Source organism: Adiantum capillus-veneris, chromosome 29, assembly GCF_014529385.1.
Source record: "Adiantum capillus-veneris isolate H3 chromosome 29, ASM1452938v2, whole genome shotgun sequence".
In the NCBI taxonomy this organism is placed as follows: domain Eukaryota; kingdom Viridiplantae; phylum Streptophyta; class Polypodiopsida; order Polypodiales; family Pteridaceae; genus Adiantum; species Adiantum capillus-veneris.
Window position 1 is genome coordinate 58,757,500 of NC_140959.1, and position 16,198 is coordinate 58,773,697.

Genomic DNA, 16,198 nt, shown 5'->3' on the forward strand with positions numbered 1-16,198 from the left:
ACATTGTAGACTGGGGTTTTGGGCTGTTCCGGACGCGATGGCGCTGTCCATTTTGCCAAATTCCTCACTCTTTTCCTGCTGTTTTTCTGTGTAAGTTCCTCCTATGAGCGAAGTTTCTGCTCCAGTTTGTGATTGTATCTGGCTTCTTTCACCCATAGTGTGTGAGCTATTTGCCCCATTGGTGTTGGCCCAAGCTCAATTGTATCTAAACATCAGAAATTCTCCTCTTTTGAGCTGAGTTTTTTGGGTGTGTGTGTGTGTGTGTGTGTGTCTGTGTGGAGTGGGCAAGTGGATAGTCTCTCTCCTCTCACTCTAGAGGTGTGTTCCCTGTCTCGGCCAGGTGTGTTGTCTAAGCCGAGTGGTGCCCCATAGTGTGTGTGTGTATCTTCCCAAGAGTGTGTGACGGGTCGTTATAGAGGCGCTGTGTGTGTTTTCATCCCGCTCACATTCTTTTGGCGCCCCCACGGAGGATCTTCTTCGAGTACCTTCTGCTTCGAGCTCCGAGCTTCGGGATTACAGGATACAGGTTGCAGGTTGCAGGTTGCAGATTACAGGTTACAGGTTACAGGAACAGGGACAGGGACAGGTACAGGTGATTCACACAGGTACAGGTAGCTGGAGTACAGTGATGTCACTTGCAGTTGTTGTGGGAATGCATCACTTGGCGCCTATTTGAGCGCATTGTCTGTTGGATTGTACGTTACTTGTGGAAACTGCCATTGTACGCCTTTGTGGAGCCATATATGGTTTTATTTGGCAGTCCCAGCCATTTCTGAGACTTGGTCTAGAAGATAGTCATTTCTGAGACTTGACTATACGCGATTTGCATTAGCTTTCGTGTGAGGGTCGATAGCGTGAGGTTTTTATTGAGCTGGGGGATTCTCAAATGTGGAGATCCTTTCGGTGATACAGGTAGCTGGAGCACCCCTTTCGTGACCTCGCCATAGGCTATGTACTAGTGAGTCCTACTTGATGCTCGGGTTCTATTGTTGACAGTTTATGCATACATAGACAGTCTATATTTTGGGTTCCTACTGCTCTACTTCTGGGGAAACTCTGTCGAAATTTTCCCAGGTTATGATGGCTGGTTTTTTGGTATTTTGAGCCATTTATGCTGTTATGCTGCTGAAATTTTGGCAAAATCAGAGGTTGAGTCAGGTGTGCCTTCTTGGGAGCTTCATGGTTGGCTTTAATGGATGATCAAAATGGCCCTCAGTTCACTCCTTTTCATTTAACGCAAAGAATTCAGATTAATGTTCATGTGTCCAGGAAGATCTTTTTCCAGCAGCGCATAGTCTTTATGTTTGGGCCAAGAAGATTGAGAGAGATCCTGGAATGTCCTTTGCCTGTTGTCATTCCGATGATCAACTATGAAAACTCATTTGATGTGCATGTGTTTGTCCTTATCTAAAGTTGAGCTCCATTGAAGTTTCTAGGGATTGGGAAGTGAAAAGTTTTGGGTTCTTGCACGTGTGTTCGAAGGGGTTCTCAAAGCATCATAATTTGGGTAGCCATGGCTTTCTCTTATCCCGAGTTTCATGGAAGAAGTGATGAAGATGTGGAAGAATTTTTGGAAAAGATGGAGGTTGCCTGCATTAGCAACCAGATTCATGACCCTACGCAAATGTTACGCCTTCTCCAAATTTGTTTGAAGAGTGATGCACGAGCTTGGTCCAAAGCATTTGAAGAGGAGTTGCGTATGGCTGATCCACCTATAAGATTGAGTTGGGACAATCTAAGGCATGGATTGGAAGTGGAGTTTGTGAAGATAGAAGACCCTGACAAAGTGTGGCAAGAAGTACAGGCTTTGGTGCAAAAGGAAGGTGAGCCAGTAGATGCGTACATACGTAAGTTTTCATTGGCATGGGAGCGAATGTGCAAGGCTTTAGCACCACAGGTACCCCCACCTGACATGATGAAGAAGGACAGGTTCTTGGCTGGTCTTTGGGAGAATATACGTTGGAGAGTGGAGCTAAAGAAGCCTAGGACATATGAAGATGCACTAGAGGTAGCAAGGAACGAAGAGTGGAAGCTGAGGAAAATGAGCCAGTTAGGGGTGGAGTCTTTGCCAATGAGGTATGAATTTCAGCCTATAGAGTCTTTACAAGGGCGCATGTCAGGGGTTCATCATGAACCAGTGGTTCCTGTTACTACTCAGGTTATGCCAGCAATGGTCACTACAGCAGTGCAAGATGATGGCCTAAGGCAAGACATGAGGCAAGTGGTTGATCTGATGAAGAATCTCAGCCTAAACATGCTAGGTCAAGTGGGAAATAATCGAGGTCGAGGGCGGTTTGCAAATCAGCCAGGAGGTGAAGAAAGACCTAGGAATGGTGCTGGACAAAGTAATAGTAGGTTTTGGAGGCAGACGCCCACATGTTATAATTGTGGAGAGTTGGGTCACATCAGCCCGCAATGTGATAAGCCACCAAGGATGGGGGGAGACATGTATCCATTGCCAAGACAGGTGCTAACTAGATCAAATGATTATGGCATCGAAATTAAGGGAGACGAAGGAACCAGTGGACTGACCCAGGAGGAAAAAGGAAAGACAAAAGTGCTAAGTGTAGTCACCTTGGAGAAGGCATCAAAGCTAGAGGATACATTAGTGATGCCTATTGGGAAGAGGACCACAGAGGAAAAGGAAGGAAGAAGTGCCCCAGGTCCTAGTAAGAAGAAAGGAAAGAGCCATGAAGGCGAGGATGTCAAGGCCAAGAGGAAAAGGAGAGCTCGTCGAAAGTTTCATGTTTCAGATTTTCCACTAGGGGATGGGCAATTAAGCTATGACTTAAAGGAGGATCTGACGAGCAGGAAGGCAGATGTTACTTTTGGGCAGCTTATAGAGATGGTGCCTAATCTAAAGCGACAGTGGAAGAGGATGGTTAACCCAATGGAGAAAGAGCCAGAGAGAGGTTCAGTAAAGGTGTTGGCAATGGATGAGCTACCAGACATTTGTCCAATAGTAGATGTGTGGCATAAAAGGAAAAATTTGGGACAAGGTTATGTGGATGGCGGAGCCCAAATATGCGTCATAACACACTCATGCGTTGAGAAGATGGGTCTCACAATGGCTGGGGTGTCAGGTTTTCGGATCAGATTGGCAAACCATCAAAAAGTAAAATGCTTGGGTGTTGTAAAGAGCTTAGAAGTGGAGGCATATGATGCAAAGGCAGTGGTTGATTTTCATGTGATGCCAGCAGGGTTGGGAGCATATCCTATTATACTGGGCAGACCATGGTTACGTGCAGTGGGAGCTGTTCAAGATTGGCGACATGGTACAATTAGCCTCTATGGAAAGACAGGTACCAAGAAGCTTTATAATATGGACACAAGGAAACGATTAGAGGAGCTTTATGAAGGTGAGGATGAGTCTAGTGATGAAGACTATTCCACAGTGATTGATGAGGACAGTGATAGTACTACCAGCCGTGATGAGGATGCTGATGTTTCATTTCTTTTTATGGACAAAGAAATCCAGGAGGATGGTTTAGTTTCATTTGCGAATGAAAGTGAAGGGCCTTATGAAGTGTTTGACGGGCTGATGCAAACCAAGGTTGAGTTTTCAAAGAAGCGGGAATTGATGACACAAATGATCAGTGGAGACCTCTCAGCTATGGAGAAGGAGATATATTTGCACATGCAAGTCTATGCCAAAGTAATTGATGATTTTCTTGATGGGAGGTTGATAAATGGCATCTCTACAGGTTTTCCTTCGGAACCAGGTCAAAGTTTGATTAAGCTTTTGATGCAAGGAATGCCAACTGTTTTTGTGTGGGATCCAGGTGGAATGAGCATCTACTAGTGTTGTTGCTGCTGAGCATGAATGCTCTAGCAGGCTAGGGGGTGGGCAAATTATGTCAGGAGTTTTTTGGAGCAAGGGATTGCGCATATGTACATACCCATGCATGGTGCATCAAATAAAGTATTGCCCATTTTCCAGAGCCAGGTGGTTACGTGGGGCCCACATGTGTACAGGTAGGACACCATGTACATAGTGCATCGATTTTCATCGTTACTAGTACCATTGTGTTTTTCTACAATAAGGAGGAGTTGGTAGCGCGTAAAACTTCTCGAGGAAGCTATCCGCGGGCCGACGACGTGAGGTCAGCAGGTGCGTCAGATGGCATCTAGTGGCGTCAGGAGGGCGAACGAGGTCAATATTTGCACGCAGATGAGGACGGACACAACGTGGGTGTTTGCTTGTGAGAATTATGCAGAAAGGTCATCATGAGGACCTTTTTTTGGGGCCACTTCACGTGGTGGCGAGATGCATTATTGGAAAAAAAGCTGAGTGCCAGGTGTGCGAATGATGCAAAAAGGTGACAACTATGCACTGCGAGGTCAGTTTTTGGCCTGTTCGGGGTCCGTTTGAGGTCATCTAAAAGGCCAAGGGTGCCCAACTAAAAAAGCTAAGTGTGGGAACTGAAAAAACAGAGAGAAGACCAGAAAAAAACGTGGAGAAGAGAGGAGGAACAGCCGCAGGTGTGTTTTTGCTCATTTTGGAGCCTAATTTGGCCGTAAACTGCTCATCCGAGGTCGGATTTGAGCACTTTGACATTGTAGACTGGGGTTTTGGGCCGTTCCGGACGCGATGGCGCTGTCCATTTTGCCAAATTCCTCACTCTTTTCCTGCTGTTTTTCTGTGTAAGTTCCTCCTATGAGCGAAGTTTCTGCTCCAGTTTGTGATTGTATCTGGCTTCTTTCACCCATAGTGTGTGAGCTATTTGCCCCATTGGTGTTGGCCCATGCTCAATTGTATCTAAACATCAGAAATTCTCCTCTTTTGAGCTGAGTTTTTTGGGTGTGTGTGTGTGTGTGTGTGTGTGTCTGTGTGGAGTGGGCAAGTGGATAGTCTCTCTCCTCTCACTCCAGAGGTGTGTTCCCTGTCTCGGCCAGGTGTGTTGTCTAAGCCGAGTGGTGCCCCATAGTGTGTGTGTGTATCTTCCCAAGAGTGTGTGACGGGTCGTTATAGAGGCGCTGTGTGTGTTTTCATCCCGCTCACAACGTCTGTTAGGATAGTTTCCTACGACGTTATAACTCTCTTCTTCTTGTGTGTGTGCGCGTGTGTGGATGTGTGTGCCAATAAAAAGAGATAAATGGTATAACCTTTCTATCACCCATGCCAAGTATGATAGATTGATTATGCCATTTCCCTCTTGAATAATAGGTCTTGAGTTCAACTCCTCGTCGGCTAGATCTTTAGGTCTTTTAATTTTAATTAGTTTCCTACAACGTTAAATTAGTTTCTCTCTCTTTCTCTCTCAATGTGTGTGCGTTTTTTTGGATCGTATGCATGTTTTCTCTCTCTTTTCCTCTCTCAATGTGTGCGTTTTTTGTTTATGCATGTTCTCTCTCTCTTTTCCTCTCTCAATGCGTGCGTTTTTTGTTTATGCATGCTCTCTCTCTCTTTTCCTCTCTCAATGTGTGTGTGCATTCTTTGTTTATGTATGTGTCTGTGCGTTTTTGTTTATGTTTGTACTCTCTCTCTCTCTCTCTCTCTCTCTCTCTCTCTCTCTCTCTCTCTCTCTCAAAAACACTATGTGTGTGTGTGTATGTCTGTGTGTGAGAGAGAGAGAGAGGGAGAGAGAAAGAAGGGAAGGGAACATGAGAATGAGGAGAGGGAAGGAGCATACCTGGCTCTCCTTCCTCTCCTCGTGTGTGTGTGTGTGTGTGTGTGTGTGTGTGTGTGTGTGTGTGTGTGGAGAAGAAAAAGAGAGAGAGAGAGAGAGAGAGAGAGAGAGAGGGAGAGCGTTACTTGCTCCTTGCTTGAGGGCGCCGAAAAACTCAGATCTGAGATCTGAGTTTTTGGGCGCGCTCTGTTATTTTTTTAGCCCAGTCGACATCGCTATGAGCGTCGCAAATTTACAAAGAAATTTGCGACACTCATAGCGACGCCGGGAAATTTTTTTTTGAGCGTCGTTGTGTGAGCGTCGCTAATATGAATAGCCTCTTGTAGTGTAGACGCAATGCTATAAGCCTATGCAGTAAGGCTCAATAACAACCAGACTTTAGAACAAAGACTTCTAACCTATCTGCAGCAGCAAGAAGACACTAATCCATGAATCAACTTGGACCATGAAATCTATCTGAGCGATATTCAGTCATTGTACGAAGATCCAGGAATGGAAGTTTCTGTATAAAATAAACTTGCAACCATAAGAACTTTATCGTCCTTTGTAGGTGACTATGAGACAAAATTTGAAGTAAGAGTTGTGCCATCACGTCGGAATTCCATTCCACAAGTGACAGACACAAAGAGTTTGCATGATTTATTATTTTCTCATATAAGGTGCACAATCACTCTCATAAAGTTGCTAAAAATCAAACCACACTTCTGGATACAAATGAACAAAAACTTGGAGAAGATGGGAATTAAAGTCCAACCAATAGATGAAATTGTGGAAGAAACCAAGAAAACAAACCATCCTAAGAAACCAAATGCAGATGCTATTCTAGTAAATAAGGTAGGTGATTATTATGAAGGTGAAGATAGAAACACCGCCTTACCTTTAAAATATAAGGGAGTGATCATCGTTGCGATACTCGATAGTGGGGCTGGAATAGGCATCGCTACAAAAGAAATCTGGGAGAAATGGGGGAGGCTTGCTCTTAGAAAAATGTGCATGAAACTGTAATTAACTGATGGGTATGTGAAGAGACCCTTGGGAATGTTTAAAAAAGTGATAGTATCCTTATGCATGATAGAATACAAGCATACCTTTGTGGTGGTAGATTTTAGAAAAGGCAAAAACTTTGAAGTTATTTTGGGGAGAACTTTTATGCATCAACTCAAAATGATTCAAGATTGGGGCTATGAACATCTCTATTTGCGACACAAGGGGTCATAACCAAGGTGAACACCAAGGATCATAGTTATAGGGACGTAAACCAAACTCCAAAAGAAGAATTTTCTTTAATCACAGATGACAGAATGAAATTACCTGCTTGGCTAGTGAAGGATGCTCACATCTGGATGTGTGGAGCATCAAAATGCAGGAGTCTTAGAAGGGAAGATTGCATCCTGGAGTGTTCAGTAGAAGATGAAGCTTATATTCAGGAGCCATTTTCAAAGGAGTTGCTTGAATCCTTTGGATGAGATCAAATACTAGCGACTCTTGATGTCTTTGTAAATGAGGTAACCAACATCACATTTTGCGATAAAGACGGCTATGATATAAGACCGTTTTTAATGGTTTCAGCAAACCAAGAAACTAAAAACCTTTTGGAAGCAACTAGAACAGAACTGATAAGTGACTAAACGGATAATGGACGGGGTTTCTATCCCAGAGAGGTCACCTAATAAAAATGTAACCTATCACGTGAGTTCAACAGAAGGGTATTTAAAGTTCTTGAAACTTACAGAAATATATGTCCCGGAGAGGTCACCTCATAAAAATGTAACCTATCACGTGAGTTCAACAGAAGGGTATTTAAAGTTCTTGAAACTTACATAAATATATATGTACAGAAGGGAATTATTTTTTTAAATTTGAAAAAAACTTACAGATTAAAAGAAAAAAGGTGTATTACATTCCTAACAAAATTCACACATAAGGGGGTTTACAAACATGTGTTGAACGTACGTAATACGGTAGTTTTTCACATAGTGAGGTTTCTATATGTGACCTTTCACATGATGATAAAGCCAACTACCATGATTCAAGGAGCGAGGAATTCGAAAATGATGCTAAAGATGAACTCGTGGTTGATTCTGAACACAAAATTGCAAAAATAGAGGATGAGGCAGTTTTGTACGAGTTTTCTAACCAAAAAACATGAAGACAAGAGAGATATCAAAGAAAATGATTCAAGAAACAAAAAGATAAAAATTGGGAAAAAATTTAAAAAACATGATGACCAAAACGCAATATCTTAGGCTCGTGGGAGCATATGCTTGTGTCTGTGATAAAAGAACGCAAAAACCATTGAATTTGAAAAGTTTTTTGGCAAGTCAAACAAATAGAGCAAGAAACAGTCCAAAAATAAAACTGAAAAGTCATAAAAAATGTCCAAAAGAACGTAAGAGTGAATACCAAAAATTAAAACGAACATTGAAGGAGGTTTGGACTATGAAAATGGAGACTGTGGGAGACTCTAACTCGAAAAAGTTCAACACACCTTCTTATTACAAGAAATACACAATTCAAAATCAATAGATTGTGGTGGAACAACCAATGAGAGAGCTGAAAGAACCGGGAACATCGTATCATGGGCCTAAAAATGCAAAGGAGATCGATCCGGCAGAACTAGGCAAAGAACCAAAACCAACATACATAGCCATAGATCTCTTCATTTTTTGAAAAGCCTTGTAATTATCTATAGTCCTTGATTATAAATGGACAAGCTCTGAGATGTAAAGTTGTAAAAGTATGTAAAAGGTCCGAGTTTTTTCAAGCCGTCCATTGTCCAAGAAAGCCCTAGATATAAAGCCTCTCTTGTAAAGTGGGAAAATGACCCTTATCATTATCAAATTTTGAAGTATTGCTAACGCATGGAAACTATAAAAATTTCACACGGTCATGTGATTATTAATTAGTTCATGTTCTTGGCTATTTCTATCTAATAGATATTAAGGCCCAAGTCTTCCACATTAGGTCCCCAAGGAGACCAACATCTAGCCGTACCCTCATGTACCTAGTCTCTTCCTTCCACATGAGTGCATAAACGACTTTACAATATTTATCAATAAATTTTCTTGTAAAACCCCATAATTGAGACCTTACACCGTAGGAGGGAGGAGTTTGTTTTGTATATTGGGGTTGGACCATGAGCTACCTTTAGACCTCATGCGGCCTTCCATTACCATTTCCCTTTCCATATAGGCCCAACTCTCCTTAGAACTAGCAAGGGTGTAGAAGAAATTAGCACATAAAGCCAGATCATGAGTGACATGATCAAGGATGCCCAATCCACCTTCAGCTTTTGGTTTAGTAATAGCCTTCCATTTCCCTCATTGTCACGGTCTGCTTGCAGTCAGTTTATTTCCGCACGAGAATTCCTTAATTGGCTTAAAAAAGGAGTTCCAAATTTTTAAAGAAAATTGCAAGAATGGTGACGTGAAGGTTGTATATAGTATGAAGAAGGTATTAATTATCAACTCTCTGCAATGGAAAGGAGTCATCATAAACTCCCAACACTTCATTTTCTTATAATTAATCTTATCTTGAACCCAGTCAAATGCTATCTTGTGTGTATTTCCTTTTCCAGTGGGAACCTCTAAGTATCGGAAGATGCTACCTCTCTCAACAACCTCTCCGTTCCATCCCAAGGGATCAAAAGTATCTTCTTTTGACAAGGAGATAAGTCTTTATTTTTCTATGTTACATTGAGCCCCTATCGCTCTGTCAAACACCTAGACAATCTCTTATGCTTTTCTAACATTATTTCCTTCCGCTTGGAGGAAGAGTAGAGAGTCATCAGTGAACATCTTAATAAGCAGTTGCTTATCATTCTGGATTTGAATCCCTTTTTATTATTTCTAGTCTCGCCGACGCATGTTCCAACATAGAAATTAAAGGGTGGGTGCAAGCGACAAACCAAAGCGGCGCTAGGGGGTATCCTTGACAAATGGATCTCTTGACATGAAAGCAGCCAATTATTCTTGAATTGAAGACCAAGTTTGCGGAGCTCCCTTCCTCAAGAGTACTTACTGCTTAACACATTTGTGGACCAAACCTCGGATTTTGCAATGTTTCTTGCATGACTGACTAAGTTATCCTATCATAGGCTTTATCTAGCTCCAGTTGTAGTAGGATACATTCCTATTTATTGAACTTGTCAAATTTCATACCTATCATGGCTGCCAAGATGTTAGATCATAAATTGATCTACTTTTGATAAATCCATGTCAGTGGGGAGAGATGACTTCCGCTAACACAAGGGCCATTCTTTTAGCAACGAGTTTTGCCAACACCTTGTATACCACTGTCATCATTGTGATTGGTCTCTTGAGTCCTTGAGTTGAGAGCATGATAATTGCTTGGGGATGAGCTTGATTATTCCTTTCTTCACACCTAATTCAAGCGTGCCTTTAGTATAGGCTTTGTTGACCATATGCAAGAAGGACGGGTCCAGAGCTTCATAAAACTCTTCACAGAACTCGGTAATGATACATGCCCCTCATGGAGACTTTTCTTTGCCTAGTTCTTTGAGTGTCATCCCTAGGGTAAAGGAACTTTCTAGGTATTTTACTCGATCTGGCGGTCACTTTTTAAATTGTGTATGCTATCACCTGAGTTAACTAGAGAGGATTATTAAAAGATCAAAATGTATCAAAATGTATACATACATAGGGGGGTGGGGGGTTTTTAAATAGGCACGTAGTGTAAATATAGTATGTATATTGAGGTATTATTAATAACCTCTTGAACACACGTGATATAGGAAGCTTTTGATAAGTGACTGCCCCGGGATTTGAGGCCACTAATGTTGGGGCGAATGTATATTTTTTATCCCTATCTTCCCTCTAATTATGGGAGAGGGAGAATCTTCCTTTCCAATGATTTGGCTGAGATGATCTAGCATCACTGTGCCCATCTGATCAGGGTTGTTGAGTTAAACTCCTTGGTTGTCAATCAAGGAAGAGATAGTAGCAGGTGGAGATTGCGGAGGCTATCACTATGGCGATTCCTCCAAGATTTATTAAGAAGCAGCTTGCCATGCAAGCTAGGCTTACGCTTCTTTTTTGCATCAATGGGAAAGTCCCAAATAGATACAAACTTGATTGAATGGATTCAGAGTCCTCAACTTCTTGGGCATGGCGGTGCAATTGAAAGTACTACTTACCTCGCCAAGGGATTATGCTCGGTTAGATTCAAGGAAGATTGTGATGTCTCTACGATCCTTGATAAAGATGCCCTCAATTTAGTAGGGCAACAGTCTGTGTGGTACCATGGGAGCCATTATTTGACTCGATAGAGTCTCTCCAGGGGATCCATTCCGTCTGGGTCAATATTGTTGGCTTCCCTAGTCCGATCTAGGATAACATCAAGATGCTTGTCAGTGAGTTTCCAGTCAATTGGAAACCTCCGCTATTTGTTCATAGCAAGAGGGGTCTAGGAAGTTTCTCCAATCGGGTGTGTATAGGCTGGAATATATCTAGATCTCCACCAAAGAGCATGGTGATCATTGTGGGAGTTGGACTCATAACAATCCCTCTCAACTTCGAGACCTACTTTGGGGATTGCTTTGAATGGAACAAATTCTAGCACTTTGCAAAGGACTATCCCATGAAGGCTAAAGTAAGTATCTTGATCCTTGAATGTGCAAGATCCCATTACAAGGGATCTCAATCAAGTTCTTGCTAGGGAAGTAATTGCGGAAGAGAGCGAGAATCAGATGAAGATTAGTGAAGAGAAAAGAGTAGGGGAGGATAAAGAGGCTATGATTTGCGACAACGCAGACTGTGGAAAAGCATAAATTCTGCAAATCCCTGGATGTTCAAGCAATGACTGTTTTTATCTTTCCTTCTTCTTCAGCTAAACTTTAACAATAATAGCCATATCGACTGTGCAAGTCCCAAGGCTGAGAGGGTCAAGAGGTGAAGGTTGTGGCAAGGAAATCTGTGACATTGGGGAATTCAAGTGCCTTGAAACGGGTAAGCACCCTTCCACTCCTCGCTCCATTAAAAGGAGGGGCTGTTGGCATCCCTCTCTGCAATCCCTTTGAGTGGTACAAGAAAAGAAGTCCATCTGTTGGACATGCTTGCTTTTGGATCATGAGGAAAGGCAAGAAGATAGACTCACACCAACTGAGGGTGTGAGAATGGTAAATCCTCCAATACATGGCAGTTGGATTGTGTTCCTTATTAGGGTCTTCTATGTAGGTTCGTATTGCATGTGTGTGAGGGAGAGAGGGTAGTGCTTTTTCTTCATTTCTTGGTTGGGGGGTGGGGGATCATAAAAATGCCTTCTTGTACTAGTTTGAACTCATGTGAGTCATGTACGCTAGAAATAACTATTTAAACATACTTGGACTCTTTCTCATAGTGATGCTTTTACACTGAGAGATTATATATATAGGGCTCCAAAGAAACACCTTTTCCTTGCCCTTTTTATTATATGGATAAGGTAAACACAACTTAACGAGAGAAAAACTTGATGAGCATAGAGTATCACATTCTTATACATGTATATCATGCTGTGAGCTTGAGGATTGCAGCATGATCCTCATTTGAAAACTTCAACGCTAACCATTGTTGAATGTGGTTGGGGTCAGAAGGTTTGCACTGGACGAGGGCTCCCAAGCGGCCTTGTACATGAGGCAAAATTTTTAAGTAATTTCCACAAGCATCTTGGATCTTTCTGCTTTGGGTCTTGATTGATCCAAGGTATATCACCATAGTGTCCTTGTTTGTTGCCATTCTGTTTGCATTTGCTGCATAATTAGAGACATCTCCCTCCAACGTTTGCAAAAATCCTGCCACCTGTGGAAAGTAAGGTGCACCAAATTACACAACCACATTGGGGCTCCAAATTTTGTGGTAGCTAGAGATATATTTACGTATTCGTCTTAAAAGTTTCAAAACGATTATTGGAAGAGGTGTACCGCCTCCCTACATGAACAAATGGAGCGAGACTAGATGTCACTTTTTTTTTTCTCTAGCTAATTGATTTTTGATTGGCATTGTGATTGATTACCTAATATCCTCAAAACCAACAAACAATAATAATTATCACTGACCTTAGTAACAGCTTGGACAAAATTTCCCACAGCAGCAATTAAAGTAACCCGAATGGTGGTAGCAGCGTGATAAGCCATTTTTGCCTCCTCTTTTTCTGCTATAGATAATACTCTGAAGCGTTCTAACTCATCTTTTGCCTTTTGAATCTTGCGAGCAGAGGATGCACCTGTTAGGACAGCACCTGTACCAAACATAATGCAAGTGCCATGTAGCATAGTTCTCATATTATAAATCTTGGCTTTTGATTTTCTACAAAATCAACCTAGTTTTGTTTAGCGCTATGTATATTCACAAGAAGTTTTGGATAAATTCTCACAATAATTAGGTACGATTGGGAGCAGCAGACTGCCAGCCCGGTGGGGGGGCTGGTGGTCCCCTGTCCCCAAAAGTACCTGGCTAGGTATGCGGTGCCTCTCGAGCAAAAGCTCATGATGTTATGCATTGTATGAAAAACACTTATTCAAGTATCGGTCAACGGTCCCATGAACAGAACCTTGCGATTGGAAAGACTCCTAGACATCTTGAGGACACACCCTACATATGATAGCATGCCCCTGCATGACCGACGAATTGCAAGAAGCCCTCTTTCGTCTACAAGAAGAGGGCGCACTGCAAATAGGAAACTGGTTACAACATAAGGTAGGACAAAGAGTTGACAATCGAGCACAGAGAGATAGTGCAATTTTAACAAAGGAAAATCTATCAAAAAGCACCCATAACTCTATATGTAGCAAACCTTCGACATAGAATATAAAATTAGATCTGCTTCTCTTTAAGCTTAATCAATTTGCCACATCTCTTGTATTTGTCTTAATGCATGTTTTGTGTCTGACAGGGAGGACATATATTCACAACACTCGCCGTTTCAATTGCACAAGTGCGACTCCATCTCGCGAACACTACAAGGTTCATTATCTGTATCCAGCACCCCATGACTATGCGTTTGCTTGGCGCAACACATAAACGCTACGGGGTAGGGCACGACTTTCGCTTCTTATAATTTTTGGAGAGACCACAGTGCCAGCTCTCCACCATACTTTTGTATGGCACCTCTGCATGACGTGGACTGTATACTTTGCAGTTTCAATCTGTGATGTTTCATTGCAAGACGATATGTTTAACTATTCACATTGGTTTTTTTGTAGCTTGACTCAAACTTGTCCGTCGCTTTGCACAATTGGATGACATTCGTCCACGATTATCAAGTCGGTAGTGTAATTCAATTTTTATGGTCTGTTTATGCTTTCCGTATTTTTTAGTTTGTCAAAGTTTTCTTAAGTTTAGTTTAGCCATAGGTTCTCCTCACCAGTGCATGCTCAATTTCGATCATTGTATCTATATATGAAATAGACATGCATTTCTTTTCTCAGAGTTTGGCAATTCAACCTATATATTGAAAGAAAGGAAAACTGACTACGCTTGATTGAGAATAGGATGGGTGTCTCAAAGATGGTTTCACGATTTAGAGACTAAATGGTATCGATATTACTAGGTTGAATGGTGCAATCTGCAAACAACTACCAAAGTAGGTTAAGTTGCAACCCTTTTGCTCGATTCAATTAGCCCTTTGTCATATATGGAGCAGTATGGGACACAACTTACTTCTTCCCAATGCTTATCAAGTCCCAAACACAGCTATTATTGGTGCATATCAATAGGTTCTACTCATTTTCTCGTATCACCACAACAAAACCCAAGGCGATAGCAATCACAACCAACTAACCAAGTAACCAGCTGCACTCCAAAATCTATCAAATATTTTTAGGGCAAAGGCCCACCAAACAAGCCTAGTTAGATATTTTATATGTTTGATTTTTTTTTCTAATTTGGAAATGTAGAAAGCTATCTTACCTCCTCCAAAAAGACTAGACATCACGGGCACTCCAGCGAAGAAAACTGCTTCCAGAGTGCACACCGCAGCTACTCCAAACATTGCAGCTCCCATACTTTCCTCCTTTTCTGCAATTTCTTTTCCCTTCTGCACAAAAAGAAGGTGAAGGACTTGTGAGAGACTCACAAGAGCATGCGTGCGTAACATAGGAGCAATCCCAAGAGATATAATATCGAACGATATTTGAGAACGCGAGAGCGCTTACTTGAATTGTAAATTATGCAATATAATGATGAATTGTACCTTTTCGTAGGCCTCCGCCTGTCGAGTCCTGTCTGTCTCCTCCACCACAAGCACTTCCAGTGTAGTTTTTGCATCCATGTCAAGTTTGTTGAGGTCCTCCAGCAAGCGCACATGCACGTCGATCACCTTGGTGGCGTGATCAGCGTAGCGTTTCACCTCTCGAGCCACCACTGCAATTAAGCAAAACACAGAATTAAGATGCTCATGGTCATCGCCATTTACACCAGAACTAATGAGATTACCAGCGATATGGTCGCAGAAGATGACAGCATCCATAGAGTCATACATGTTCATAAGGTTGGAGATGTTGTTGACAAGCTGAGTGGAGAGCGGGAGGTGAAGGTCGCGGTATAGAAAGGCAGAGCTTGTGAGGCGAGTGCGGAGCTTGCAGAAATGAGCATTGGAGGAGGCTGCAGAGGAGTAACAGGTGACGAGGCCCTCAACGGTGTCTTGGAGACTAGAGGCCGCGAGGTGCAGAGAATCGGCGGTGGCGTCGAAGTCACATGATCGAGTGACGAGATCATGACAGGTAGAATTGCTATTGGCCATGGAGGCGTTGTATGGCCTTCGATCCCCTCTAATTGAGCTGTCAAATCCAACTATCTAATTAACAACTAGACAGTAAACTTACGCTGAAAACTCTACAAATCATCTACACTTTAAATACAGGAGCTACACTAAATTTCAGCGCGCCTTCCTCCATAATATATTTATCTCCCTTGACTTTCTTCTTTTACTTCTTCCTTACGCTCACGTTTCTCTTTTCAAGAGTTTCTATATTGGGACGCTCATCTCTGTGTTCAAGAAAAATGTGTCTCGTTTTCAATTTCAAAAATGCCCCTTGAGGATTATAAGGGGAAAAGGAAAAATGATGTCCCAAACTAGAGAAAAATAGTGTATAAACCCAAAAAATTAACCTAGTTTTCTAAAATTTCCTCTTGGCAAATTCAAGGAAAGGAATTTTGTATGTTTGGAAATATGATTTTTCCCGAACATTTTCTTTATTACAGGATCCTAATTTAATTTTCTATTAAAGGGTATTTTTCTAATTTTCACAGTTCGATAAAATTGGACTACCTTTATATGAAAATTCTATTGGGCACGCACAAAACCAACTCACGTTCCTTCACGGGTGGGAACCTCCTAACGATTGCTGAATCATCAAACACAATTGAGAAAAAAAACATCAGAAGTATGTAAAAACCTCTCTCTCTCTTAATACGTCTTGAGTTCAAGTGTCATGCTAAACATCATTTGTGACACAAGGATTGTCCAAATATTCTGAAGATTTAGGAAATGCATTAGTGAGTGCATTCTGTGTGCGCGTATCTAGGTTAGGCATGTGTAAGAATCTTGATTTTTAAACATCTCATTGAAGGGTT

At 41.8% G+C, this 16,198-nt stretch overlaps 1 protein-coding gene across 1 annotated transcript; it reads right to left on the reverse strand.

Annotated features, from left to right (window-relative positions):
- Window positions 1-12,020: 12,020 nt before the first annotated feature.
- Window positions 12,021-15,384, reverse strand: LOC147419263 (uncharacterized). Its single transcript, XM_086506253.1, has 5 exons — window positions 15,059-15,384; window positions 14,817-14,986; window positions 14,534-14,660; window positions 12,682-12,863; window positions 12,021-12,424 (listed from the first exon to the last, which is right to left on the reverse strand). The coding sequence occupies exons 1-5, from the start codon at window positions 15,363-15,365 to the stop codon at window positions 12,134-12,136; spliced, it is 1,077 nt and encodes a 358-aa protein (XP_086362379.1). The 5' UTR covers window positions 15,366-15,384; the 3' UTR covers window positions 12,021-12,133.
- Between the last annotated feature and the right edge of the window lie 814 nt (window positions 15,385-16,198).